The 27,853-nt window shown below is 48.0% G+C and overlaps 2 protein-coding genes across 6 annotated transcripts in view; both read left to right on the top strand.

Annotated features, from left to right (window-relative positions):
* Positions 1–27,853, top strand: part of RNF10 (ring finger protein 10) — a 201,963-nt gene that overhangs the window by 54,585 nt on the left and 119,525 nt on the right. The window lies entirely within an intron of this gene.
* Positions 98–27,287, top strand: CABP1 (calcium binding protein 1). Of its 5 annotated transcripts, XM_027814056.2 has the most exons (8): positions 792–908; positions 13,283–13,531; positions 18,241–18,417; positions 22,090–22,120; positions 22,805–22,948; positions 24,212–24,321; positions 24,735–24,882; positions 26,671–27,287. In XM_027814056.2, exons 2-8 carry the CDS (start codon positions 13,487–13,489, stop codon positions 26,694–26,696), a joined length of 681 nt encoding a protein of 226 aa, XP_027669857.1. In that variant the 5' UTR covers positions 792–908; positions 13,283–13,486; the 3' UTR covers positions 26,697–27,287. The 5 variants fall into 5 exon arrangements, with proteins under 5 accessions (XP_055561442.1, XP_055561437.1, XP_027669857.1 ...); XM_055705462.1 differs by lacking the exon at positions 13,283–13,531 and having other exon boundaries at positions 101–908; XM_005445271.3 differs by lacking the exon at positions 18,241–18,417.

The following is a 27,853-nucleotide window of genomic DNA, read 5'->3' as shown; positions in this document are numbered from 1 at the left end:
CCGCCCGCAGCCGCCCGCACCCCCTCGGCGCCGCCGCTTCGCCTGCCGGCGCGCCCCGGCCTGAGCCGGCCCCCGGCGGGGGGAGGCCCCGGCTCACCTGGAGAAGAGGCGGGGGGAGCCCCAGCGGGGGGACGGTGCCCGCCAGCCCCCGCCGGAGCGCCCCTTCCGCGGCCTTTGTCTGCGTTGTCACATGGGCTGCGGTGCGGGATTTAAGCGGGTCTCCGCAGGACATGCCGTGAGCGGCGCGCCGCAGCCCTGCCCGCAGCGGCAGCGCTCCGCCCGGCTGGGGATGCGGCTCTAGCGGCCCCGCGATGAGCGGCTCCTCCATGGCGAAGAGCGAGTCCCGCACTTCGCTGCTGAAGGCGGCGGGGAGCGGGAGGGCGGCGGGCGCCCAGCCCCGCGGCAGCCGTGCCCGGGACGGCAGAGGACAAGGCGGGCAGGCGGGGAGGGAGCCGAGCGAGGAGCCGCTCCCCGGGGAGCCCAGTGCCCGCAGGCCCCTCTGCCACCCGGGCGCCCGGGAGGACGGAGCGAGGGGCGCGGGGAAGCTGTCACATGGACGGGGGGAGAGCCAGCCGGAGCCGGCGGAAGGAGGTCCAAGGAGAGGCAGCGGCAAGGAACCGGTGCGGACATCCAAGCACTACCACCACCTCCCGCCGCACGCCAGCCACGGTCACCCCCAGGACCAGCACCAGCTCTCAGACAGGGATGGGGAGGAGGCAGAGGAGGACTTTTTCTTCAGTCACAGGCAGAGGTCCAGCAGAGAGTCCCTAAAGCTCTCGGAAGGCACTTCACCTCTGTCCAAATCCAGCAGCAAGTACTCCACCAAGTCCAGCGGCAGCGATCGGTCGGTAGAAGCGGACCCCCTTTTCCACCAGCTGCACCCCATGCTCAGCTCGGTCTTTGGCCAGGTAAGGGGCAGAGCGCCTCTCGCTCGCTCCCTCCCTCCCTCCCTGCCTGCCCTCCGCGCTCTCCCCTCCTGCCCGCGCACGGACCTTCGGCTCGCCGTTGCGGAGCCCCCGCGCCCTCGGGCGCAGCCCGCGGCTGTAAATGCACTGCTTCCTGGCCGCCCCTGCCGAACTTCTCCCGGGGGTGAGGCACCGCCGGGGCGCTGCGGGGCTGGCACCGGGCAGGGCTCCGCGCGGGGAGGGGGCGCGGGTCGGAGCCGCCTGCAGCCCCCGGCCGCCCGCCCCGCCGGGCGCTGCGGAGGGCGCTCTCGGTGGTGCTGGCGGGGGAAGAAGTGCCGGTGCTTCCCCTGTCGCCGGGGGAAGTTGTGGCTCTCCCTGCTGAGGGTGAGAGTCAGAGAAGCGGATTTTTAAAATGTATTTACTTATTAGATTCCATCTCTCTGGCTCCCCGCCTTGCTTTGCTGTATTTGTTTACATCTCCTTATGGTACATTTCTGTGCAATCAGCATATGAATCATTTCTGATGGCAGAAGCTGTCAGGAGAAGGTAGTGGGGAGGACGGAAAAAAAAAAAAATCCTGACCCAATTCCGAAGCCTTCCCAGTCACTATGTTAGGATGGAACAGATGCTTTCGGTGTTTGCAAGCTCTTTTGGTACAAAGCTGTCGCTTTTAGCTGCTTCTGGTAGTGAAATTACCCAACAGGGCTACTCTCTAAAAATGAAAAGGCAGAGAGAGACTGGCTCGGAATTTTCTTTTAGAGCCATTTAGGGATGTTACTGGGAGCTGTAATCTCCAGGAAGATTAATGTAACTGCAATCGCCCAGAAGCACAATTATAGGTATAAGCCAGTAGCCTAGGCAGCTAAGTTCCAGCCCCAGAACTGATCGATTAAACCAGAATTAGGATTTGTGGGGTTTGTTGTCATCGGGTCTTTTTTTTTGTTTGTTTTGAAGTGGGTTTGGGAGGCATCGTGGGGCGCCCATCCAAATTAAGATTATGAGGGGAATGAGAAGAATTTTTGTAACTGGGTGGAAGGAGGTCATACATCTGTATCTGTTTAATCTGATCTTAGGAAGCATTGTCTACTTCTGTTCATCTTGACTTCTTCAGAGAAAAATCAAAGCACATCTGTTCTCCTTGACAATTTTGCATCCTTACTGACAGTTTGCTATTTATGAATGTTACAGTTGTGTTTAACTCGGAATGAATATCACCCTCCCTGTGCCAGTGGCGTACCAGAAGTCTAGATTAAATTTTTTGTAGTAGCGATAAGGAAGGGCCTGGTGAGCGGCTTGGTGCTCAGCCAGGTTACAAAAAGCAGTATTCCAGCACCAGGCTTTGAAATCCATGGGCTCAGCTCTGACCTGTGCTGTACCTGTAGTTCTGAGGAAAGTGAAGATGTATCTGAGAACAGATTTTAAGTCTATGGAGCTGTATATCCCAAAGTGTCAGAAATACAAACAAATACATGCCAGGCACAGAAACCTCTCTAGTTTTGAACTCAATCCTTACCTGAATGGCATCTTTATTTTACCTGCTCTGCTGCTTGCATTCCAGTGTCAGAAGACATTTCTGAAAGCCATAAACTTTGCAAAATTTAATTGCAGTGTTGAACAGTGCCTCTTACAAAAAGGAGACAGATACAATTCTAGTTTTCATCTTTTTGCTGGGTACATTGCACCAAGGCTTATAAGCAAACACCAAAATCTTTCTTTTACAGCATAATATTATTTATTCCCATTTCTCTTTGTATTTATCTCTCACTTGCTTTGTTTGAAGTAACTATGAGAGAATGACCCATCTAGTGGAAATTGAGGACTGGCTTTTAGGAGTGAGCTGTAGTAGGGGTGCACAGGGAGTTTGTGGATACAAGAAGGGGAGCTATAATGTAGGATACACAAAGAACTGATTATAGGAAGAGATATGTAAAGATTTTTTGTAGTGATATCAAAATCCTGGGGCAAATAAAAGCCCAAAGGTAAGAACTGTGGATATTCTGTCATGGAACAGAATGATGGAAATTTTGTTTCTGTGAGTAAAGAAACAAATGCTAAGCACTTTGTAAAAATGTGAGTGAGTTTTTGAAGCAGGCAAGGACTTAAACCTGCAGGAACCCAAGTTGCAGCCTGGCCTGAGGCAGGCTCATAAGCACAGAAGTGTCCAGGATTGCAGTATAAGACTGCAGGTGCTGTAACACCAGTCTGTTCCACATTGTAATTAGAAGAAAGCAACTGCTCAGCAGACAATTTAATACAAGAACTTCTCTCCAGCCCACACAGCCTGCTGTGAAACAGTTAAAACAGTAATCTTGCAGTACATAGAAGGAGAGGAGCACAGTGATGCATATCTGCAGCAGCAGAGCACTGTGGTCCGACAGCACCTTGTATCTTGTCCCAGCTCTACAGATGTGGAACACCATCACCCTGTTGTTCCTCTGTGGTACAGTGATGTGGGCACAGATGCTACAGTGGTACAATCAGATTACGCAGAAAAGATTGCAGGGATGACTTCACAGAGAATGTCATTATTGCAGTAACAGCAAAAAGGAGCAGCCCAGAACTACAGAGTTGTGTCTGAGGGAGACAGATTTGTAGCTGTGCAGAAAGAAAGACGGAGTGAAGGCAGAAGTGCTGTGTTTATATAACCAGCACAGCAATATAGTGCACTGTGGGTGTGTACTCAGGGAGAATGCTAAGATACTGCCAGGATACAGGATGCAGTGATATTTTATTAATTAGGCTTATGCTATATTGGTGCAGTGATGTTCTGACATAATAAAGCAATAATACTCTTTCAGGGCATTTTACCATTTTGAAATTGAGTGGTACATGAATTAACAAGTGTAGGGTAGTGTGATAATGTATTAGTATAAGCCAGGATGTCATCTTAGTCTAATGACACGTTTGCACACTGGATCAGTAAGGCAGTTGCAGAAAAGCACTCCGCTGTGGAGTTTATACCAGGTTAGCATGCAGTGCCGCACAGCACTGAGTGCCTGGAGAACACAGCACTGACAATGCGGTGGTGTGGTAACGCAATCCTGTGGCGGAACAGAGATGTGATACTGGTGCCATGCAGTGGGAGTTTGGCAGTGCACGGGTGAGATAATTGTGTAGTGTTGTAGCCTGACAGAAGAGTTTAGCAGTCTAATGATGTAGTAATACAATATTCCAGACAGGAGCTATTCTATACAGCAGTGATTGCTTCTGGTGTGATATTAGTAAAGGACTGCGCCGACCTGACAGCACCATCCCGTTGTACCAGAAGGTAGTGAGTGAGATGTTACCACCATGCTGCAGTTCTGGAAGCACGGCTGTGAGTTAGCACAAGGGCAACGGCACAGACTTATCTGGTGCCAGAAGTGCAGGGTGAGTAAGGGCTGGCTGTATGATGGGTGTGATAGTGGGACAGCAGTGTTTTAAAGTGGCCCTGCAGTGGCAGTAGCTCAGTGCAGTGGGAGAGCAGTGCAGTGACTCACGGGTGTAGTTGGCAAGGGACGCATGTGTGATAATGCAGCAAAGTGGGGAAGCAGTGAGAAAAGGGAGCATGAGCAGGATGTTTCATATAATTTTTGTCTGGTAGGAGTATAGTGTTGGAGTGGCCAAGTAGTAAAGGAGTGTCATGGAGCAAAAAGGAGCATGCTGTCACCGCTGCAGAGCAGAATAGCATGTTGGTGGTCCTGTAGTGCCTATAGTGTGGCTAACAGGATACAGTTTAGCAACAGTGCATTATTGAGCACTTGCACATCTGTAACAGCAGAGGAGCCGTGACCTCTCGGCAGCCGGGATGGTGGGGAGATGACAGCCTGGCAGCAGGACACAGTTTATTAACATGACAACAGTAGCAACAGCAGCACAGAGACTGGGACAGCAGTGCGGTGGCAGCAGGGACCTCGATGCAACAGTTTTGTGGCAGCAGATTCCCGGGGCAGAGGTGATGCAGCAGCAGCAACTTGGCACCGGACTCACGGCACAGTGCTGTACGGGTACCGCGGCACAGAAACCTGCTGGTTCTTGTCACTTCATTCCTCTGTGTCTCAGCATTGGCCTGGTCGGCACCTTTAAGAAGAGCTTTTTCTGGGCCTTTTCTATGCAATATTAATTTGCAAGTGATCCTGCCATGTGAGACCTGACCGTTTTCAGAGCCATTTAGCTTTCACACCCTGCCTGACTGTTAAATTTTTCAGTGAAGTGATTCCCCAACAGTTTTCTGTCAATTGCCTCTGGTAGCATGGGGATCAGAGGGGTCAAACTATGCCATAGGGATTCATTAAATATTTACAGGCTTCTGCTGTTAGCACAGTGGCCAAAGGGGCTTTTGTATTTCTGTTTGTACAGGGAGTTAAAAGCCTCTCCTATCTGCACCATCTCCCATTCTTGCTTTAATGTCAGCATCCACATTACCATTAAAATAGGGAAGGAATCTTTCTGCATTTCTTGTATCCTTTGCCTTTTCTGGTCCTGCTCCATCTTCCTTTACCCATGGCCTTTAGTTCTTCTTAACAGGTCTTAATGGACATTACAGCAAACCAGGATGACAGAAGAAGCCCTGTTTGGGGCAGGATGTGTGCCCTGGGCTGTCTTGTGTGGGAAGAAGATGTTTAAGAATACTCTTCTCTAAACCAGGTGGGAGTGGGTAGGGAAAAGGTGCCTTGTCCAGCCTTTCACCCTTCTGGTCTCCTCATCTGCAGGATGACCTTGTTCTCTTCAATGGCTTCAGCTGATTCTAGTGGGACTTTTGCCCAAGAGCAGCTGCTGCATCAGGACCCCGCTTGGAGCTCTGCCAGTGAAGAGCCAGGGAGTCCTAGCCAGCCCAGCAGAGAGTGGCTCAGTAATGGAAGTTTTCAGTTGCCTCTGTGTATTAGTGAGGGAGGCTGCAGCATGTTGGGCCGTGCTGGAGTGGTGATGCCAGCGATGGAAATTTTTGGGTGTCATGCTGTGGAATGGCAAAGGTGAAGGTGACAGGCCAGGGTTTACAGGCATGCTGTGTTGTACCATGCTGTAAGGCAGGTGAAGCAGTGGCATGTTAGGGCTTGTGGCAAACCGAGGACAGTCTAACACCTGCTCATGTACAATGTTAAATCGGCACAGTAATTTGGGGTGAACAGACTTCTGGCTCAGAATGACCTCAACCGCCATAGTGATGCTGATCCCATGGTGCAGTCTCTGCTTGCCGGTACGGAGCCTGGGTGCACAGGTTAGGAGGCCAAGAAACACCACATCCTCCCTCCCCGACTTTTCCTTTTTTCAGCACCTCGGAAGGCTCGTTCCGACCCCGAAAGGGCGCTCGGGGTGTGCGGGGTGGGAAGGGTGTCCCGGGGCCGCCGTGCAGCCGGCGGTCCGCCCCGAGTTGCGCGTGCCGGGGCTCCCCGGGCCCGCCGGGGCTCCTCGGGCCCGCCGGGGGCCGCTTCCGCAGCGCTGGCGGGACAGCACCGCCCCCGGCCGGTGCCCCGGCCAGGCGCGCTCGGCGGCCACAGGGCGCCCCCTTCTGCGGGCGGCGCTGCGCGGCCCGGCTGGCTCCTGCCCCGGGGCCACTGCCCGGGCCGGCGGGCCCGCCTCGGCTCTGACCCGGCGCTCCTCGGGCCAGCCCGTGCCGCCGGGGCTAGGCCTCTGCTCGGTGCCCGGGCCGCCCGGTGATGTGTCAGGTCCGGGGGAGTCCCGTGGCTGCCGTGATGCAGGCGAGAGCCGGTGCGGGCTTCCTGCTGGTCGCCAGGCGCGTGTTTGCAGGGGTGGGTACGGGGACTTTCGTGGGGCTGGTACTGCCTCTGTGCTTCCGTCCCTGCATGTGTTGCCACAGACCATGTGCGTGCGTGTAGCCTGACAAAGAGCCTTCGTATACATGTCTTATCTGTATACACACAGCCTGTACGTGCGCAGCCTCTGCTGAATCTTCTGTGTGGCTATGCAACCACCACTGTACACGCATATACATTCCTGTGCTTAAAATGATCAGTGAATGCGTACATCCCTGCCTGCTGACACCCGCTATACCTTCCAATGTGTGTCTCGTGTTTTCCATATGTATTGGATGCCAACACAGAAGAACATTGTTTCACTTGAGCACATCCACTCAGCTGCCCCCTTGCTCAGCTTGGAGAAAAATTTATCACATTTATTACTTGTAAAGAGCTTGAGGGATGTGAGCCAGACGTACAGAATCACTGAGGGGCAATGGATAAGCTTCCTGCCTGCAGTAGGTCTGCCAGCAGACATTAATCTTTGTCAGTGATTTACTTTTTAAACAAATCTGTTTTAAAAGGATATAGAAAGACATCAAAATAAAACCAAGCTAAAAGAACATTCATTAAATATTCCGTTCATGAAATATACAGCAGCATGATCTAATGCCCCGAAATACACAAACCTTCTGGTTCGATTCAGCTTATCTTTTGAGAGAAGAAAATCTTTCAATAATAAATTCATCATTATTTAAATTAGTCCACTGTGCCTTCCATCAACCTATGCCACCTTGATTTTTGTTTCATGCAGTACTGGGTTTGAACAAAGTGTCACAGAAGAGTTTAGCTTTAGATGTAGTGGCTGGGCTGCAGGTTTGTCAGCTGAATTAGCTGTGGTTCTTTGTAGCATCCCAGCTTCAGTAACTGTTTTTCCCTGATGAGTCCATGAGTGGTATTGATTTCCAATAACAAGCAGCTATATGGTATGCATCCAGTTAAAGATGCCTAGCTAACTTTGGGCTCCCTTTCAATAATCCTGTGACATTCCTGTGACCTTAGAGAGCAACAGCAGTGCCCATGAACTTGAGTAATCCTCCAATTTCAATCAAATGCCCCACTTAGAAATAGAGACAAACAGCTGTTGTAGCTTGTATGGTCATATTTAGTTTTTTAGTAGCTTTCTGCACCAGCACAAGACCATAAACTCAATACTATCTGTGAATTAAGTAATTAGCAATATTCTAATATTTCTTCCAACCATTCCTCTCCTGGAGTGCTTTGCACCTTGCAACCATCTTTGGAAAGAATATACAGCATTGCTTCATCCCACACAGATGAAATACATTCTCTGCTCTTGGAAGGAAACAGGCAACCGTGTAATGTTGTGAAGCATCATGTCACAATAGTTGAAGGCAGGAAGTAGAAAACCACCAGCAACCCCCACTGCGTTCTGCTGAAATAATGCAGAAAGGGTTTAGGCAGTTTGTGACCAGCTTGCTGAGATATAGCCAGAGGTCTCATACTGGGATATGCAGTTCTAAAGGTGCTGTCAGATCCTTACTGAAAACAGAAGTGAGGCAGACCTCGGTTTTATGGTGGCATATCTCATGTAGTGCTACATGGTTGGTTTGGAGTATTTGATTAGTATTGGTTTCCAGGCCTTTGCTCATCTAATAATCAGCCATGCCTTCTATTAGCACCTCCGTGTGCCAGCCAAATACTGAACCCCTGTCCCTTTTATTTTGAAAGCAGTGAGGGAGTCAGGGCAGAATTAGATGCTTTTGCAGTGGTTCCAGACGGACAGAGTGTGATTCATAGTTCTCATGTTCCTGAGCAGAGACAGGGGACCATGTAAGGTTTGTTTTAAACAATCTTTGTACTGCATATACATGGCAAATTGTCACAGCAGCTTCTGAGCTGTCAAGCTTGTACTTGTCTTTTTGTAGCCCATTGATGATCTTGAAAGCAGAAAATACCCACAACACATTGTGCGCTGGCCAATACATCTCCTGCGCAGGGACTTGGAAGTTGGGCTAGCGCAAAATATGTGGACCAGATCTGCATGGAAGGTGTCAGAAGATGGCACGTTCCCATCTCTTTTCATCTAACGCAGAATAAAGCTAGCTAATTAGGCAAAGCTGTTCTAAACAGAAGTTGACAGTCCAGGCTTTGTTACCTTGAGAGGGATGGAAAATATCCTTGGTCTTTTTAATAACCTTTCTGTTGTTTGTGATTGAATATGATCCAATTGCTCTAATGGAGGAGAATATTATGCACAGCATGAGTCAGCAACACTTTCTTCCAGGAACAGTTGACAGCAAAGAAAGTTCCCAAACTCTCTGCAGAAATATTCCTCCCCCTAGATGAGGAACTGGACTGCATCCACCAGTACCTGCTGGTGCCTCCCCTTGAGATGGACTTGCACTTGTCTGACTGGAATATGGAACCATCCAAGGTTCATTCGAGGTTAGAAGACACAACTCAATGTGCAGCAAAAGCACTTGGGAGCTGGATGCAGGAAAGAGAAGCCAGTCGCAGAAGTTCGGTGTGCCAGTGCATGTTCCAGCAATTGGTAGCTTTGAAATGAGGTCCTCGACAGCACTGGCCAGAGGAGGATGTTAACAATTCCAAATGCTTAGGCTCATATGAGGTCATCCAGTAAAAAAGACTGGGTTGTTTCTTGTAAAATACAGATGTATAGCCACCAGCTAAAGGGTGTTTGGGAACAGATTTGAAAGCTACTAATCAATATGTGCATGCTCCACTCTGTGACAGGAAAAAATAGACCAAAAATTCTTGCCCTGTTAGGATAAATTAAATAAGGTGGAATATTTTAAAATACTAAATCTTCAAAACATGCAATGGGCTCTTAAGTAGAACTGTGGACTTTAGTGAAAAGATGCTAGGAATGAGTTTTCCCTGCTTTCCTATATACTCACCTTAGAGATTTAACCCCCTACCTACTGATATTTTCCTATTGCAGTGTTTGTATTAAGTACAACCATCTGATAAAATGTTCCAGCAAATAAAAAAAACATGCACTGAAACTGTCCTGGCATCTGAACAGCCTCCTTGTGCAAATCCATACATCCATACTGGAAATTTTTGCCAAGCAAAGCTACAGTCTCATAAGCAATTCCAAGTTTTGGATTGACTATTTGTTAGATATTTGTTAGATATTTGTTGCCCCACTGGATAAAGTTTCTGGCAGCTACCAAGTGATTAGCTATGGTGGGATCCAACATTTTCCTATGAAATGAGCATTTCTGCCAAAGGTGCCAGCCCAAAGTGCAGCACTGCTGCTTTTTAAATGATCCAGACATATTAAACAACCTAAACCACTCCCTGTTCAATGCCAGGTTGCCCAGCCCCCTCCCTGCTCTGTGCTCAGGTCAGTGAATGTGCCAAATGCTTCCTTCCAGTGAGTTGAGACCTTGGTCTGTGCCAAACTGCATCCACTGAGGTCTCTGCTCTTCACCTTATACCTCAGAGGAGAAGAAGAGATGTGGGCACATAGGCAAGACTTGCATTTCACAAAGTTCCTACCGATTTTTAGAAAGTTTACAACAGAGCCCCAGGCCTTAAAAGAACAGTGTGATTGCCACAAAGAACAGTGTGGGAAAACCAGTATACATGCATGTGCAGCCCTCCCACACGCATACTGACTACCCCAGATATAGGCATACCCACAGATCAGCACCTACACACAAATGTTTTTGACACACTTATTCTCAGCATCCTGTTCTCTTACAGCAGCCTCAGTTGGAGGAAGGGAGAAAATATGTTTCTTCTAACCTAATCTTCTAATGACCTTTCTGCCAACTCCACTTCCCTGCCTGTGTCTAAGCTGCCCATGGAAGTGATGGGAAACAAGATCACAATGTAGAGAGTGATTTTCCTCCTCAAGAGGTCATTGGGGTCTGTCTGCTAGATTGTGATGTGCTGCCCAATTGCTCTGAAGAGATTCAGGGTAAATAAGCAGATAAGAAAATTGTTTACAATTGTGTCTCTTGGGCCCCTTGCAGCTTTGCCGAAGTTCTTGCAGAGTCAAAGGACTGTGACTGTGTTGCAAACCTGGTGCAAATGGGCTTCCATTGCCTTTTCCCTTCCTGGACTGCAAACTCCCTGCAAAGCCCGGCAGCAGGTCTCAGCCCTCTCACTCTGCCCTGCACATTTCCTACAGCTGCCTGCAACCGCAGGGAAGAAAAGTGGGAGAGCAGGCAAACTCAGCAGCATGCCATGCTGGCTGGCTCTGAATGCTCTGGTACAAGCTAATATTTAGAGGGTGACCATCTCAACTTTTGTTGAGAGTCTTTTAGAGCTCTGTAAGACATACTCAACAGCTGTCTTCCAAAGCTGTCCTGTAGCAGTCTGGGGCTGTGATGGGTTCTGGCAGGAGATGCCTGAATCCCTTGCTCCTCTCCCTCTTGCCGGGAGGATGCAGGAGACAAGCACTTCTCAATTGCAGGGCATTCCTGGCCTCTACGCTGCCTGTCAGGGGGGAGATTCATTAGCAGCAGGGAGGCTCTCTGCTCTGGAATTGGAGTAATTTGTCTCAGGAAGGAGCCCAGGCGCCTTGCTAGCTGTGTGGCAGCTTCTGCTCAAGGGAGACAAGCACTCTGTCAATAAACAAGGAGCCTGGGGAATGGCTCCAGCTGACAGAGGACATTATTAACAACCAGCGCTTTGGCCGAGGGTAGATCAGCCTCCCACTATCTGCTTTAAGAGGGGAAGGAAAAACAGAGCTAAAGATGGCAGCCTTGAGAGGAGCTGGAGTTTTGGCATCCTCCTGCAAAGTCCCCTGCTGCGAGGCCTAGGGCTGACACAGCCCTCACAGAGTGACTGTATATTTTCCCAGTGTCAAGGGTCTTCGGCTTGTGACAGGCTCAGCTCAGGAACAGTTTTGCTTCCCAGCCCACCATGGGTGGGCTCACCTACGAAGGTCTTCCAGACCAGAGCTTCCTCATTCCCTCTCTCCCTCTCTCAGTTTGCCCTGGGTACAAGGGGTGTCTTCCAGTATCCGCTTCTGCAGCTTCTTGCTTTAGAGGGCCTGTGGATTTTTGTGCAGCTCCTTCCCTTGCCATGCAGTGAAGAAAGCATTGAGGCAATTTAAGAGAAGGCTGTTCCACTGCTTTCACTTTTGGGAACCTAGTATTAGTACAAGGAAGAGCAAGAAACACCATCCCACATGGCCATATACTTCTAGCTGTGACTGGAACTGGAGAAGCTGTTGACTCTTGTCATGGCTGGACTCCTAAACTCATCTCCTCAGGTGGAAGAAGCCTCTAAGATAAAACAATTGTTGATTCACTTTATAGTCATACTCCATTTGCCACAGCACCATCAGGGTGGAAGAAGAGAAATCTCAGCTTTGTTGTGACATTGATAGTTCGTCCCTCTCTGTCTTACAGCCCTAGAGCTGCCAGGAGAGTGAGTCCTTGGCTCTTGAGTAAAAAAGCATGTGGTGCAAGCGCTCAGCCCATGGGTTAGGTCTTTGTAGACCCTTTTGTTTGGAACCACACCCACAAAGTTAGTTGTGAAATCTTTCAGCTGAACACCTGAGTGTCCAACCAGCTTTCTGCATAGACAGACAGGGTGTTTCATCAGTGTCATCTTGGTCTTCACAGTTCTTGAAGGAGGTAGCTCTTCATGCCATGGCTTCTTATCACTGTGGAGCTGCAGCTGTGATGGTTTGATAGCTAAGGGTGCTTTCACTATGCCGTTCAGATCCTGTTGCCTGGGTGTAATGGTGAGAGTTTTATGCAATTTAAATCTCTTTTCAGACTGAATGCTCTTATACTTAACCTGAGATCAGAGGAAAATGTATTGGGCACTGACGCCTTTCCTTTCAGTGATTATTTTGTTACCACAACAGGCCTAAAGTCCAAAGTTCAGAGCTGGCTGGAGGTTTAGAGGCCTCTTATTTATTCCAGGATTTGGGTGCTTAGAAATGGAATGGATGGATCTGACGTTCAAATTCTTTGCTTCCCATTATCTAGCTTGGGACTATTCAGATTTAAAATTCAGGTGTGAGCTCATCTTTGGCAGAGTTGTGCAGGTAAACCACCAGTTGATTTCTACTTGCAGAAAGCTGGAAAAACTTTACAGCAAGACTGGCTCAAGGTCTCTCCCTTGTGGTTAAAAATTACTATCCTGGGGCTGAGAGTGTTGTAGGGTGGTCTCTGGACTGCTGCCTGCAGGCTCGTTTCCACCGCGGCAGGAAAAGAATGAGGGAGTTTCTAGGTCTGCTGGTATTTAAAAGCTGAAACAGGTTCCATCCAGATAAATGGTCCATTTCTGCTCTGAAACGAGCTCTGGACTCTGCTCCAAGCCCATAAGTGGATTGCCTTCTGGCCAGCCTAGCTCTCTGGTGATTGAAAAGCTGAGAGGAGTTAGAAGGGGGGTGGTTAGGGATGCGATGTTCAGAGGCTGTGTGGACCCAAACTAGCTGGATTCACTGAACTCATCACTGAAATCATGGTGCCTGTCTGTTTTAATTCTCCCCGAATCAGCCCTCTCCCATGAGTTAAACAATCTTGCCTGCAGATTGAGGGGGGTGGGAGGGATTTGAACATTAATCTGATGTAGATTATACATCCGCCTCCCTCTCTCTCCCCTTCTCACTCTCTCTCTCCCTCTCTCCCTCTCTTTCTGTCTGTTTCTCTCCCCTCCCTCTCCTTCCTGCTCCATCTCTTCAAGAAAGTGAACATAAAGTAAAAACACGGAGAGAGAGAGGCAGAGAGAGAAAAAGCTCCCTGAAGAGGGAAGCCCCAGCAGCCAGTAGCTGTTTGGATTTGCCTGGTGCTGCCTTTCTTGCTTTGCTCCCAAGGAATACCTTTAATGGGATCAATTGCTTCAGTTCCTTTATAACCAAGTCCACCGGAAAGGCAGACTCAACATATTATGGGCAACTGTGTGAAGTCTCCACTGAGAAACCTCTCAAAAAAGGTATGTTCCCTGAATCAAAGTACGTTGTGCGTTTCCAGCCCTGCTTCTTGGGATGGGTGACGTTGTGGGCAGATGGGAATGGGAGGTGGGAGAAACACAGAGATGTGTATGAAGGGTTCAGCTCTCTTCACCAGACTTTTTTTGCAAGAGCTGCTCATGCAAGTGCAGCCGTTAGAGCCTCGGATGCTGAGAGCCATAACGTGTGTGTAAATAAATGTGCGCATATGCATGTACAGGAGTAGGCTTGTGTCCTGCTCCATGTGTGTGCGTATAGCTGTCCTCTGGATACGTGCAAGCTTGTGTTTGTCGATGTGCAGTACACTGGCACACGTCTTCTGTATGAGCATCTTAATGTACGTGTATATGTGTGAGTTTGTGTGTGTGTGTGCATGTGCTTCAGTTGAGAGGTATCTGCATGAGTCTAGTTATGTGTCATTTCTGTAGTGACATATATTCACATACGTGTGAATGCATGTGTGTCTGTACGTATTCCTGTTGGTGTGTAAAAACATGCACACCTAACAAGCTCATCCAAAGTGTGTGTGTGTCCTTAGCTCTTTGTGTCTCTGCGTATGCATCCTGAGGTGCGTGAGCAGGTGTGCAATGATTGTTGTATACCTGCTTGTGTGGCGCTGTGTGTATACCTGACAGTGGATATCCTCACAGAAGTCTGTATGTAGACATGTGTGTGTTTTTGTGTATATCCATTCTTGCGTATACACATATCTGGTTTTGTTGGTATCTGTTTGAGTACAGAAGCATGTTATCCTCTGTGATCTGTTTGTCCACGTCTCTTTGAGTGGATACTCTGGGCCCTGGCTATGTGTTTGTGCATCATGTTGCATGTCAGCATGGCCCATGTGTCTACATGCTTGGGCCCAGCTGGACTTCATCTGGGAGCTGCCATGTGTATCTGTTAGGCTTCAACACACGATCTGCTCTGTGCTGAGGTTTTACAGTGATTCCAGGATGATTTAGATTCAGGAACCATTCTGCTATTAGGGACTAGATTGAAATGGGAATGACGTGCCCCAGAAATATTTGACTTGAGTTTGACTGAGAAGGGTCTTGCAGCACTGTGTACCTGTCAGCCGCATGGTTCTCACTTAGCATCGCTGCAAATCTAATAACTCAGCAAAAAGCTATGCAATTCATTCCTCGTAAATGAAAAAGTTATGCTAAGCATCTGAAGTATTGCAGTGAGGAGATACCCCTGTGGAGACTTTGCTGACAGTGAAATGCTACTGCCATCAGGATGCTCCACTCAGGAGACCTTGCCACCCAAGAAAGCCGCTCTGAGAAGGAGCTGCTGGGGACAGGACCTCCCTAGCAGGGAGCTTCTTCTGGCCGGAGATATGTCTCTTCTGTGTAGAAACAGTTTGCTTGTTATCTCAGCTACTGTAAACAAAGCCAGTAATGTCATAGTGCTGCTGCAGGGGAGCTGGGATACACAAGGAGGGAATTCATCACCAAGCAGCTAGGCAATGCTCAGACCAGTCCCTAGGTCAGGGTGACCTTCGGGGAGAGGCAGAAGTAATTGAGGTTCACCCAAATGTTGCATATACGGAAAATCAACTTGGTTGCTTGTAGGTTGCCTCCAACTTGCAATAAGATGAGTTGGCTGCAGCTGTGCTCAAAATGATCAAGGCAATTGCAATTAAAGCCTGAGGTGTGGCCAGGCTGCTTGAATCAAAACGGATTCAGGAACTGATAAGCTCTGTGTCGTCAGTCTTTTAGGTAATTTATGCTTTCATTCCTAAAAGCTGCTTCGAATAACACACTTTGTGCCTAGTTAGAAGGCCTGGGATGGCAGGACTAAAGAGAGAAAGTTGTGAAGCTGAATTAGAATATTTCTCAGACATCACTCCAGCCAGTCATGAATTAAGGCCTCAGGCACTCACCCTGACAGGTCCTGGGGCTCTGCTGTTCTTTTGATCATGACACACATGATTATAGTGGACACTTTGCAGATCAGTCTTAACACTGCACAAATTCACTTGGCTGTTTTATGATCCCCGTCTTTTTTCTCAGATTTTACCTTGGGCAAACTAATTTTCTTGAAATGGTAAAGAGGAGGGATTGTAGACAATGTGTGTGAGAGCTGCTCTTGGATGACACACTGATCTCTTGAATACATGATTTCAACCCCAAATTTGGGAGTCACTCCCAGGCACTAGTTGTCTTGGTCTGGGACTGGCTGACACGGGGATACCTTGCCTGTTCAGGTGGCAATGCTCAGGCTTTGTCTCCACAATGTCTGCTGTTGGCAGCTTTGCTTTCCCACTGTCACAGTGTCCTCCCAGTAATCACAGTGTCCAGCCTGGCTGGCTTTCCCTCTGAGAGGCACTGCAGTTGGGATGAAGAGGTTCCTCTGGGCTTGCTGCCCTGCAAAGTCCCTCTGACACACAGGCAGGAAAATGAAGTGAATCCTCTTGTGCTTCTTCTGTGCAGAAAAGAAAAAGATTTGGCATCCAGGTCCCTCACTTTGCCACCCTTCACCATCACTATGGCCATCTCTAAATCAGTCTGGTCTCTCTTCCCTCTCCAAGGTCAGCTGGTCTGACACAGCCAAGGGCTGGACTCAGGAAGGGTAGTGGTTCTTTGCTTGGGGAAGAGGCAGGGAAAGCCTGAGGCTCCCCAGTCCTCTCCTTGCATTTTCCTTGTTGTGCACACTGCTGCTTTCCCTGTAACGGGCAGCTGACATTGCTATACCTCTATTTGCTATACCTCTATACCTTGTGCCCGTATCACAGCTCCCTTCCCGGCTCTGCTGGGATGTAGGAGGAGCGTGGTGGAGGGAACTTGTGGGGATACTTGCAGGAGAAACGGGGCGGGGGGGGTGTCTGCTGGCAGAAGGAACATAGAATGCCATAAATCCTGCCTGCAATGGGAGAGCAGGGCAGGAATCCCCTGTTGGGGTCTCGCTAAGCCATGTGCCGTGTTGTCCAGGCACTGCGGCAAGTTGACTGGTCAAGATCTTTGGTGGCTCTTGGCAACAGTTTCATCAAACTGGCAATCTCTGTCTGCACAGGAAAATAACAGGATGACCATTCTGTAGTACTGCTGTGGCTTGGTAATAAGTTCTGTCGACTGGAAGGGTCAGCAAACAAGGATTAGGAGCTGTGGGGCCTTTGATCTTTCACATAGCTTCACTGGAATTAAACACAGAACCAATGTGGGCTATTTTAAGTGATTCATATTATTTGGTATATTAAACTGAAAAATGTGCCAGGAAATAAAGCTGATAATTTTGAAAATACATTGCACTGATATCACAAAGCTGTGCAGTTCAGCACAGATGCCTTGACATTTAGCTGAGCTAGTAATATGCCATTTGTGGACGGATGCTCATCTTTCAGGTTTTTAAGGACAAGTGTCCTGTGTCAAATTTAATCAGAGACAGATTCCTTGCTCATCCATGACTGCAATGAAAATGCTTTTGTGCGTCATCATTTTCTTTCTCCATGGCTTGCTTTTTCAGTTGTTTTTGTTTTGATGCTTGATATTCACATGACATTATACATGAGCAGATTGGTGTAAGGCTGTGTACAAAAGGCGAACTACAAACCATGTGTGCAATATAATAGCACATGGCAGGCATAGAAAGTAGATACAATAGACTCGGACAACTGTAAATGGGGCGTGTGTGTGTATCTGGTCTTTTAGCCTGAAAAAGCACCTCAGGCTTTAAGAAAAGGGTTAATAGAGACAATGGCAATTGACAGAGCTTCTCTGATCACCCTTGGGAACACCAGCTGTAAAAGTAGACTCATTCCTGAAGAGGACTCTGATGTATGATTAATGTTTATTCTATAAAACCAAGGGTCCTGTGGGTTGTGCTGGCTTTTTATAGCTGCATGGGAATATCAGGATAAGAGTTTTCTTGCAGAGCCAGGGAAATGCATTTCTATAAAAGGAAAGCAGTGCCTCCTTATAAAATCCAGTGCTGGATTCTGTTCTGGAGCCCGAGTTTAGCAGGACGTGTGCACTTAGGAAAATGTGCAAATGCAAACAGACAAAAATGTTGTGCCTGTGCCTGATCTCCGCTTTGGGACTGTCAGTGATTAGAAGAGGCCAGTGCAGTAACTGCCTGAGACCCTGAGGATGTAACTAATTAGAAGTGGCACAGGGAGTGTGAGCCTGCAGTTGGCAGAGCCACCTGATGCTGTAAACGGCCTTCTAAGAACATTATAAAGTGTGTGATGCTGTGTTGCTGAAATGTAACGTGGAGCCTAGTGCAGTGTCTTTGTGCAGGCTCTGCCTGGCCTCCTGGGGATGCCCTGGCCAATGTGGCTCTGCTAGCAGCTTCACCCGGGGCACAGGCTGGCACATGTACTGTTAGGTGACATGTGCTCGTCCTTTGCAGCTCATTCAAGGGATTGTTAACTCTGGGGCTGATAGTGGGAGCGTGGTCCTCTGGGCTGTGACTGGGTAGATGTGAGCAGTGCTGAGAGTTTGATGTCATTTCAAAGTTTAATTCTCCTGGTTGGTTGTACTTCTATCAGCTTTTGAAAAGAACTCCTGGACTTACTGCTTCTGTACAAATCCTAATAGACCAGTGGGGGGGACGCAGTGTGGACCAGATGAAGGAAATTTAGCAATAATGTCTCTGCGAGGTGGTTCAGTAAAACTTCAGAGGAATGGCTGGGTGAGATGGGGAGGTAACATCCTCTGTTGTATTGTTTGCTTGCTGCTGGTTGGCTGGGAAGATCCGCCATGAGGAGAAGACGTGCTATAAGGCTGTCCAGACGAGTGAAGAGGGGCCGTCGTCTTGCGAGTACCAGGGTCCGCTCATGATGCTGGCCCAGAACTGCGCCGTCATGCACAACCTGCTGGGGCCAGCATGCATCTTCCTGAGGAAGGGCTTCGCAGAAAACAGGCAGCCTGTACGTAAGTTACACCCAGCCGGGCAAGACACGCACAAAACCACACGGATGTGAGATGGGGATGCAGAGCTGTTCGCATGCTCCATCTGCGTGGAGCTCTGTAACCCCCAGCCCTGGGTCTCGAGCATCCCAGCTTCAGCTCCAAATGCAAATACAATCACAGGCAAATGTCTAACCTGGAGGATGTGCAGAGATATCTCTGTGCCTAAAGAACAAGAAAAGAGGATTCTAAAAATGCAGCTATGGAAGATAGATCCAAACCTACACTCAAGTAGGCATAATCATATGGACTCAGGAGAAGGACTTAGGACTTCAGATCTTACTAAATCATACGGACTCAGGAGGAGTCCAGTGTTCAAAGCTATTATTCCAGCAAGACATCCACATCTGATTCCCAGAGGCTCAGATTAGCATTTAAGGCCTAAATTGCCACTTAAATGTAAATCATGGCATCCATATCGGGAACAAGCTGTCCCACAGAGATGCCCATGTTTGCTGCTGTTCCTGTCAGCTCACAGTGAGCACACTAGTACCAGCAGAAATAAGCATGGATCTACCTCCTCACAGATACCCAAACACAATCCCTCATAGACTATCATACCCAGCCTGACACCACAGCAATCCCAGCCAAATAAACCAAAGAGCATCAGTCTGTCCTCATATTTGCAAATAGTGCCAGACTACCAAATGCTATTACCCATACATACACAGAGATAAATAGCAAAAACACATCTATCCATTTAGTCACACCTATTTGTAACTATGTGTTCATATGCATGTAATGCATGCATTTATATACAAACAATAAAAATATGTGGTTTTATGTAAATCCAAATAGATACACCTGGGCATGTTAAATATACATAAATATGCACCCCAGTGTTGTATCTTTACAAGAAGTAAAACATGTTTCTGCATATAGACATTTGATTCCTACAATAACATGAAATTAAAGACATCAGAAGCATATGCTTAACACAATTTTTATGGGTACGTATGAGTGAACATGTGCATTGTCAGATATTGACCCAGTGCATTCGATAGTCTTGTGGTGAGACAAAGCTCACCCCAATCACCTGAGAGTCAGAGCTTTCTTGGCTTTGTAAGAAATCTCTTACTCATACATTGATACAGCTATTTCTATTTCTGAAACCTCTTCTTCAACCAACCAACAAACAAAAAAAGTCATTAATTGTCCTTATTGATCAAAGGCCTTTTGTTCTTCCTAGCCTTCAACCACTAAGTGATCACACATTCCTTGCGCCAGTTCACTAAAACATAAAACGTAATATTCTCACACAAGCACACTTGCTGGCATGGACAGAGCCACCTGTCCTAGGAGACAGGTCCAGCTCCCTAGTGGAAGGCTGGAAGGCTCGCAGCTGGACAGGTATCCATCCTGCTTAGGCCATGGAAATGCACAGTACCCTATGAAGTCTCCAAAATAGGATTAGTGATGTCTGTAACTACTCTGATGTAGAATAAATGCATCTGATAAACAGCTTTACTTTTACTGACTTGATACCAACAGGATTTATTGTGCATAGAAAAGAAATAAATGAGGTTAAGACCATTATGTATAATGGACTCTCTGAGGGTCACCTCTGCTTATATCTAGGATCTAAGCTCTCTGAACCATTTTATTCCTCTTTCCATATGTTCTCCAAAAGCTTTAGAGTGATTCGGCCCATGTTTTCCCAAGCCATTTTCCTCCTTTATCATTTTAGGGGATCTTCTTTCAAATTTAAAGCAGCAAACCTCTTCATGATGTTAGTTATTGCTTGAGTCAGATTTTTGGAGGGACATAAACCCTCCCTCTCCTTTTGCATTCGCAATCTGTGGTGCTCTGATGGTAGAATCTGCATGTGCAAAGATATGCTCGGAGCCCTGCAAATACAAATGCCTTGGTGTGCAAAATTAGAGCCAGTGCTGAAGCCCCCACTTCTGACACGTATCAGTCATGTCCATTGCAATGTGCTCTTCAGCGAGTGAGGAGGAGGACGGTCTTGTGAGGACTGTGCTGGAGGAAGGCCTGGGTCCTACCCCACCCACTCCCACAAGACAGCAGTTACCATGGGTGAGTCACGGCACCCTTTGCCCCGTGGTGATGGTAATCATACCCCTGCATCTGCTGCTGCGCCAAGCCAACTATCAGCATCCAGCGGTTTCTCCAGGGATTAATGTTTGTAAACTCTGGAATAAGGTGCACAAGGTGTTGGTACTGATCATGGGTGGGTTTCATCTGCTATTTTATCTATGGCAGGAGGGCAATAATGCCTCCTGCATCTGGTCTAAGGAGTTTGAATTGTTTTATTACTTGGTGTTGATGAAAGCAGAACAAATGGGATGACATGTTTGAAAATACCAGGTCTGTGAAGGATGAAACGGCAGAGCCAGTGTGCTCTGACAGTTCCATCCAGCACAGAGATGCCTCTGGGAAGGTTATGAGTGGCAAGCTGGTCATTTCTCTGGCACAGCCCACTTCTGCACAGACGTAAACCAGTGTGTGTCCTAGTTTGCTATGCACTTTGCGCAGCTGCCATGAGAGTTTCCAGAAGAGCCTGTGGTTAAATAGCAAAGGATCATCCTTCTCAAAATGATCAAGGGCACCGTCTCCAGGGGTGTGTGGTGAGGCTGGAGGACACCTGGAAGGCAAGGAGAAACTCCCCATGGTTGAGGGGAAAAGCCGAGAGTGAGACAACAAAAGAGATCGCATTTCTGTGTTTCCAAATTCTCAGATGTTTTGGATTTGCCTGGGAGCCATGAGAGGAATTAGAAAGGGCATTTAAACCAGAAAGCAGTGCATTTCCATGCTCGTCTCTTCTTCCTGGTGCAGTGTTGGAATTTTCCTATACTCTTTTATATCCTCCCCCTTCTTCCAAGAAATTCAATTTGGATGTTTGAAGTTGCAGTGTTTCCTGAACATGGTGAATCCTTGTCCTGTTTTGTTTGTAGATAACCTTGATGATGTATATGTTGTGTGTCTGCCTTCATGCCTGGTTTTAAAAATGCTTGTATATGGAGTTAAGCCTGGGGGGAAGGGGGAAGTTCCTGCCTTTTTGTGGGGACTGATTGTAGGACGTGGCACGGGGATGTTGGCTGTAAGAGAGCCCATGGCTGTCGCTGTTCTGCCAGAAGGACGGGGATCAAGCAGTGATCCAAGAGATGACAGTACGGACCTGCTGGTTACAGGGATTGCTCCCAGCTGTTTTGATCTGGCTGTGTCAGTGGGAGCTGCAGTAGGAAATGCAATCAGAGCTCTAGAGGAGATCATAACTGCTGCAGGGACAGTCTCTGCTGCAGGACTTGGTGCTGGGGAACGATGTAGGAGTTTTCATGAAGGTACTCATAGCACCATCAGGTGGGGAGGCCACACGTACTGCTGGGCTGGCCCAGGTCTCTTCTGTTTTGGGGGAGCACCTGTCATCCCCCTGTCTGGCAGATGAGAGGGAGAGGGGCTTCCACAGAAAAGCATGCAGGCTAACACCCCTCCCATTGGGGAGGAAAGCTGGGAAACCTTGGTAGGTAGATGGTATTAAACATGTCATCACCTTCTTGGTTCTTCTCTCACTTTCTGGCTTGTCCCAGAACTGTTTACGCCAACAAGTGCTATTCTGAAACTATGTTTTTGGCAAACAAATGGCTTTAACATAGTATGTTCTCTTTTTGCAGGATAGAGAACTGCGTCCGGAAGAAATTGAAGGTAAAATTTGTTGCTTCTTCTCTGTCACCTTCCTCTCTGCCTAGCGAAAACCTACTGGCTGGCTCTTCCAGGTTGGCCCCCATGGGGTAAAAGAATTTGGGGCAAATCAAAGAAGATGGTTAGTGGACTAATTCCTGGAAACCCCAGCAAAAGAAATAATATGTAAAACTACAAAAATGATGACTGTGAAGGAATTTGCATCCATTCCAGCTTCTTCTGGGTGGGAGGATAAGTAAAGTAATGGGATATTGGCTGTCAAAGAACTGCTGTCCACCCCAGCTCCCACAGAAAGTGCTGTAGAGCGTGATACAATAGTATGGCTCCAGGGAAGCTGTTTTACCTGCTAATCCCTACAGTGAGGGTTACATAATATAGTGCAGGGGTAAAAGCTGGAAAACTTTACTAGTTTCAGTTTCTTTAGGGAGTGCAGTTTAGCAATGATCAGTTTGTGACACTTGTAGTCCAAGCAGGCTTTCCTGTAAGGCACGGGTCAGCAGTGCTGCTGATAGATGAGCTTAACATTGCTGCAGTCATTGCCTCTTTGCAGGGAGATTTGCTGGGAAAATACAGAGTATTTTAGAAAGTCTGCCCTCATAAAGTGCTGCTGATTCTGGGGAGGTTTCTTGGAAAAGGTATTTCAAGCTGTCACTGACAATATTGTTCTTTTTTGATTCACTCCCACAGAATTAAGAGAAGCCTTTAAGGAGTTTGATAAAGACAAGGATGGGTTTATTAACTGCAGGGACCTGGGGAACTGCATGCGAACCATGGGCTACATGCCTACTGAGATGGAGCTAATAGAGCTCTCCCAGCAGATCAACATGAACTGTGAGTAATATCCACCTAGCTGTACCTCCCCGTTGCTGCTGTGCCCTGCGTCATTGCCTCAGGCTCTCTCAGTCTCCTGCTGTATCTTTTCCTTTGGATTCCCCCCCCCCCCCTTCATTTGGTTTTCATTTTCATTCCTTATCATCTCTCCTGTTTGTTTGTGGTCCCTAGAAGTTGATGCCTTTGTTTTTTGCTTATGAAAAAGACTGTGTGTACTGTGCTGTATGGGAACAGTGAGTGGAAGGGTTGTCCTTCATGCTTACGCTGTCAGGTATAAATCTGCCTTTGATAGCAGCAATTAGACATCAATGTGTTGTTATATTGAAGCTGTTGTCAGATGGTGTCAGACTGAAGAAGGAGCCTGGGAAGATGCTTTGGTCAGTTGGGTGATGGATGGGCTGTTCACTCTGTGGTGGTTGTTTGTGGATCTGCTGTGTGCCTGGGGATGGGCTGTGAGTAGGCTGTGCTGGCAGCGTCAGATGGGGGCATCTGCTGGAGTCATGGAAAGATGTGACAAACATGTCCAATTCACTGTAACTGTGTTTGTGCCCCTTGTCTTTCATTTCTTGTCACCTCTTGTCTGTGGCAATGCAGGGTATTACTCTCAGCCAGATGGGGAAAAAGATATTTAGTGCATGTTATTTCTGACACATGATGATGTAAAAACGACAAGTTACATGGTCAAGGGAAGGAAAACAGTTGTGACATACACACTCTACCACACAAAAAGCAGCTGATAACCCTGGCACGCAAGTGCTTAGAATATGAGAGTGTTACTGCCAGCTTTCAGATAGGGGACAAACAAGAAAAAGGACTAATATGATGAATAAGCAGTTGGGCATACTTCAGCCACTGCTAATGGAGCAACATCACTACTGCTGCAGGGCACTGCCCAGGACATGCAGGAAAAACACATATGCTGTGCCCTTGCTATAACCTTTGGCACAGGCACAGCAGAGGGTTGCTGCACTAGAATGATCAAGCCTCTAATACCCGTACATGATGTAATACCAGTGCATGATGCTGTAAAGATGGGACAGTCCATGGAAGCCTAGGATGGAATAGCTTGGGCTCATTCCGCCTAGCCCACAAACCAGAAAATACAAAGACAGTGTAAAACTACCACTGCTTTTCCTTCCACTGCCCCGCACCTTCTGTGCTTTGCTTCCTGGAGAATCAAGGGCACACAGAAGTGCAAAGTGAGTGTGGCTAACTTGGCTAACGTATGGAGTTCTTACACATGACCTTTCATCTTGTCCCAAGTGGGTGGCCATGTGGATTTTGAAGATTTTGTTGAGCTGATGGGACCAAAGCTGCTAGCAGAAACTGCAGACATGATTGGTGTAAAAGAGCTCCGTGATGCCTTCAGAGAGGTGAGTGCTTCCTGCCACGTGCCCCCAGAAAGGTGAGCAACAGGAGACAGGAGAGAGAGAAGACCCACTGAGGAAGAGGAGAGGAGGAGGAGGAGAGAGCAGTGCAGTGGAAGACAGAGAAAGAGCCAAGCCAGGCATGAAACAAGGAAGGAGCGGAAAGTCACTAAGATAAGGGAACCTTTGAGGAAAGGAAGAGGAAAGCTGGTACAGACACAGCAGTTATGAGGGGTTTCTGAAAGAAAGAGAAAAGACAGACTGGATTCAAAATGCACCCAAAGGAGGAAAAGGAGAGACACAAGAAAATGCAGGAAAAACAGGGCACTCAGGAGCAGAACCATACAAAATCCAACCTAGAGCAAGATCCATTTCCATTAACTGTATTTCCCCTGCTGGTATTTTCCATGTGCTTGCAGTTTGATACCAATGGTGATGGCGAGATCAGCACCAGTGAGCTGCGAGAAGCCATGAAGAAGCTTCTAGGGCAGCAGGTGGGCCATCGGGATATTGAAGAGATCATCCGGGACGTGGATCTGAATGGAGATGGGCGTGTTGATTTTGAAGGTGAGAAGGGATGGACACTCCCTGTCCATATGCTGAGGCGTGAGTCAGAGTTTCAGCTCAGAGGCCTAAGTAGAGGGGAAGATTTGCATGCTCAGGGCCCAGGTATCTGAAGCATGGAGAAAAAATCAAACAAAATTTTTTTTTGCTAGTCAGCTGAGGAAAATGGAGAACATTGGCCCACACAGGGCATTCCTCTGCTGAAGTGTTCATTTGTGTATCGTCTCTTGCTACACCTCAGTTTCAATTGGGTCTCCATAATTCTAGCATGATAAGACATATGCCCTGTCACAGAGACGCAGATTCTGGTGCACACATGGTGTGTCAGCCTTCTTTTTATGGGGCATTTTCCTTTCTGTTAAATCTGTTGCAAGAGCTGTGAGGAAGCTGAATTGGTTTGGAGAAAGCATTGCACTTTCCATTTCCTCTGGCTCACCCTGGTATCTGGGTTTATAGAGAATTTGTTTCTGTGCCTTTATGCCAGAAGATGGTCATGTGCTAGATGTACTCACTAGGACTGCAGATATCTGATGTGGTGTGGTGTTAAATCCTAGTGATATTTCATTTCTTCTCCCACTTTTCATGACAGAAGGACTTGGAAAAATATGAGTAGTTAGGCTACTATCCTAGCCATTACCCACGGCAGGAGCAACATCAATAGAGCTCAGGGTTTCTGGCAAGAGAAGCAGTTGCTATCAGACAGGTAAGCGAATATACAACCTTGAAGGCGTGAGAGCATGGCAGGCTGCTTGTTTTCCTAGTGCAAGTCCGGATGTCCATTTGCTGTAAGGGTGAAGCACAGGAACTACAGAACTGAAATAAGACTGACGTAATTTTTTTGGCTCAGAAGCATTCCTGGGTCTCCTGCATGACAAGGAGCCTCAGTCCTCAGTATTACTGAAGCTTCTGAGGGCTTTGAAAATGCTAGAAACTAGAAGCATCTCTCTAGAAAGTATCTGGTAGCTGCAGTTGTTCTAATGCACTGGCTGATTACACGACAGTAGCTCTCCTTGTTTCCAGCTAAATTATACTAGACAGCTAAAATACATGAAATGCTATCCTAGTATCATTTTCTCTGTGAGTTACTGCTTTAGTTGTCAAAGGACAGCTCCATCAATGGAAAAGGAGAAGTCAAGGGGGTAATTTCCACTGCCCTCCACTTTGCAGAGTTATTAGTTCCTCAGCAATTCAAGTGCAGAATGAAAACACATTTATATTTGATGGCATTTACACTCAATTTCAACAATTGTAATTGACTTCACAAGCTGCAGGGTGGTGAAGAAATAGATCCAGGGTATCCCTACAGTTAACCTGTATCTTTAAAAACAAGTCCATCAAAAGTAAACTTTTCTCTACAAAAATGCTGGCACCTACCAAAACACTAGTGCTTTCCCACACTAGTATCTCTGTGAGGTGGCAAGCTGACTAAGAAATCATACTGTGTTCCCAAGACTACACATCGAGGTTCCCTGAAGTTACAGTGAAGGGAGACAACACTTGCCGTAGTGTCTCACAAGGAGCTGATTGTGCAAACAAGACTGTATGTGGATGGGAAGGAGTCCGAGGCAATGAACTGTCCTGCTAGTGGGATCGTATCACCATGTCTAATGCAAGGATTAAAGCCCGTTCTGTGTGAGCTCTCCGGGGCCATCACAGAGCAGCACAGACCTGCTGGCAGCATGTGGACTCTTGGTTGCACCCTGGCTGCAATGCTGTCTCCAGGGAATGAGAGCCAGGTTAGGGACCATGGATGCCTTCTGCTTCAGGGCTGTCTTTTCTTGTTGGTTGCAGAGTTTGTTCGCATGATGTCCCGTTGAAGATTATTCTCAGCTAAAGAGGAACCAGCACCTTAGAGAGGGCAAAAGAGGACCTAGATGGAGCATCTAGCCCCGATGTTCCCACATGAAGGTTTATCGGCTGGCTGCAATTGGGACATTGCAAGATGACCTGCTGCTCCTCCCTCATGGTGGTCCCCGTGCCCCTCCACCCTTTCACACTGTGAAAGACTTGCAACTTCCTACAACTGGAACCATTCCTTGGAGATGATTGCAGGAAACTGCAGAGCCAGGACTTGCCATGATGCTTTCATGGGATATTGCAACTTTAGACTCCTCCTCCCCAGCTTTATTCTCCCACCAGCTGCTGCAAAGCAAGAGCAGTAGAAATCCTCTTGGCTTGGTGGATGAGAGCAAAGCCAAGGACTGGTGGCAGCCTCAGGGCGTGCTCTGCACTTCTTGGTTTCCCTTGGTGAACCGTGTCTGTGTTTGCTGTCTGTGTGTGTGTGTCTATCTGTGTGGAGTTATTTATGCTTCCCCAGCACATATTCGCATCTCCTGTGGTTATGTTTACCAAGAGTAAATTCAAATACATGTCTTGTGGGGGGAAAGCGATAAATATGCACGCTGAAATGATGTGGAGCCTGGATGTCCCTGTGAGAGGTTGTGGCTGGGGTGGGGGAGAAGGGCTTCAGCAGATGCACACCCTGGCATCTGCACTGGGGTCCAGAGGTGAGTCCTTGACGTGGAAGGGGAGTCACTGCCAGCCACTAAGACTGCAGCAGGGCTCTGCCCTCTCTCTTGCTCTCCCATGTCTGAGGGGCCTGGAGGTGCCTCATGGTGAGGGCAGTGTGGAGGGTCCCCACTCCTGCGTGCCCCGTGCTTGCAAGGGAGCAGGTGAGGGCCCTTTCAGCATCACAGCAAGGAGCAATGGGAGAAAGGGCACAGAGGGGAGCTGGGTGGGAGGGGGATAGGCTGCAGTAGCCAACCTGCCCCCCCCGCCTTTCAGACCATTTCAAACACAGCTGTGTGCATATGCACAGTGGGTGCTGTGCTGCGGGAGCTGAGCTGTAACACCACTGGTGCTAGGGATTGTCTGGGAGCCTCCTTGTGTGGCAGTGCCCTGCTCTGCAGCTTGTTCACACTCAAAGATGATGCATGTGTCTGCAGTGGTGTCATGACAGCAGCCTCCAGGCCCT

This window comes from Falco cherrug, chromosome 1, assembly GCF_023634085.1.
Source record: "Falco cherrug isolate bFalChe1 chromosome 1, bFalChe1.pri, whole genome shotgun sequence".
NCBI lineage: Eukaryota > Metazoa > Chordata > Aves > Falconiformes > Falconidae > Falco > Falco cherrug.
The sequence above is the reverse complement of the archived record's forward strand: the minus strand, read 5'-3'. Positions and strand labels throughout refer to the sequence as shown.

What these genes read in the sequence shown, in the direction of transcription:
- CABP1 (XM_055705462.1), top strand. Translation starts at nt 312, where the DNA reads ATGAGCGGCTCCTCCATGGCGAAGAGCGAGTCCCGCACTTCGCTGCTG. An exon ending in TCAGCTCGGTCTTTGGCCAG is followed by an intron (nt 909 to 18,240) that starts GTAAGGGGCAGA and finishes TTGGCTGGGAAG; the next exon opens with ATCCGCCATGAGGAGAAGAC. An exon ending in CCAGCAGATCAACATGAACT is followed by an intron (nt 22,949 to 24,211) that starts GTGAGTAATATC and finishes TCTTGTCCCAAG; the next exon opens with TGGGTGGCCATGTGGATTTT.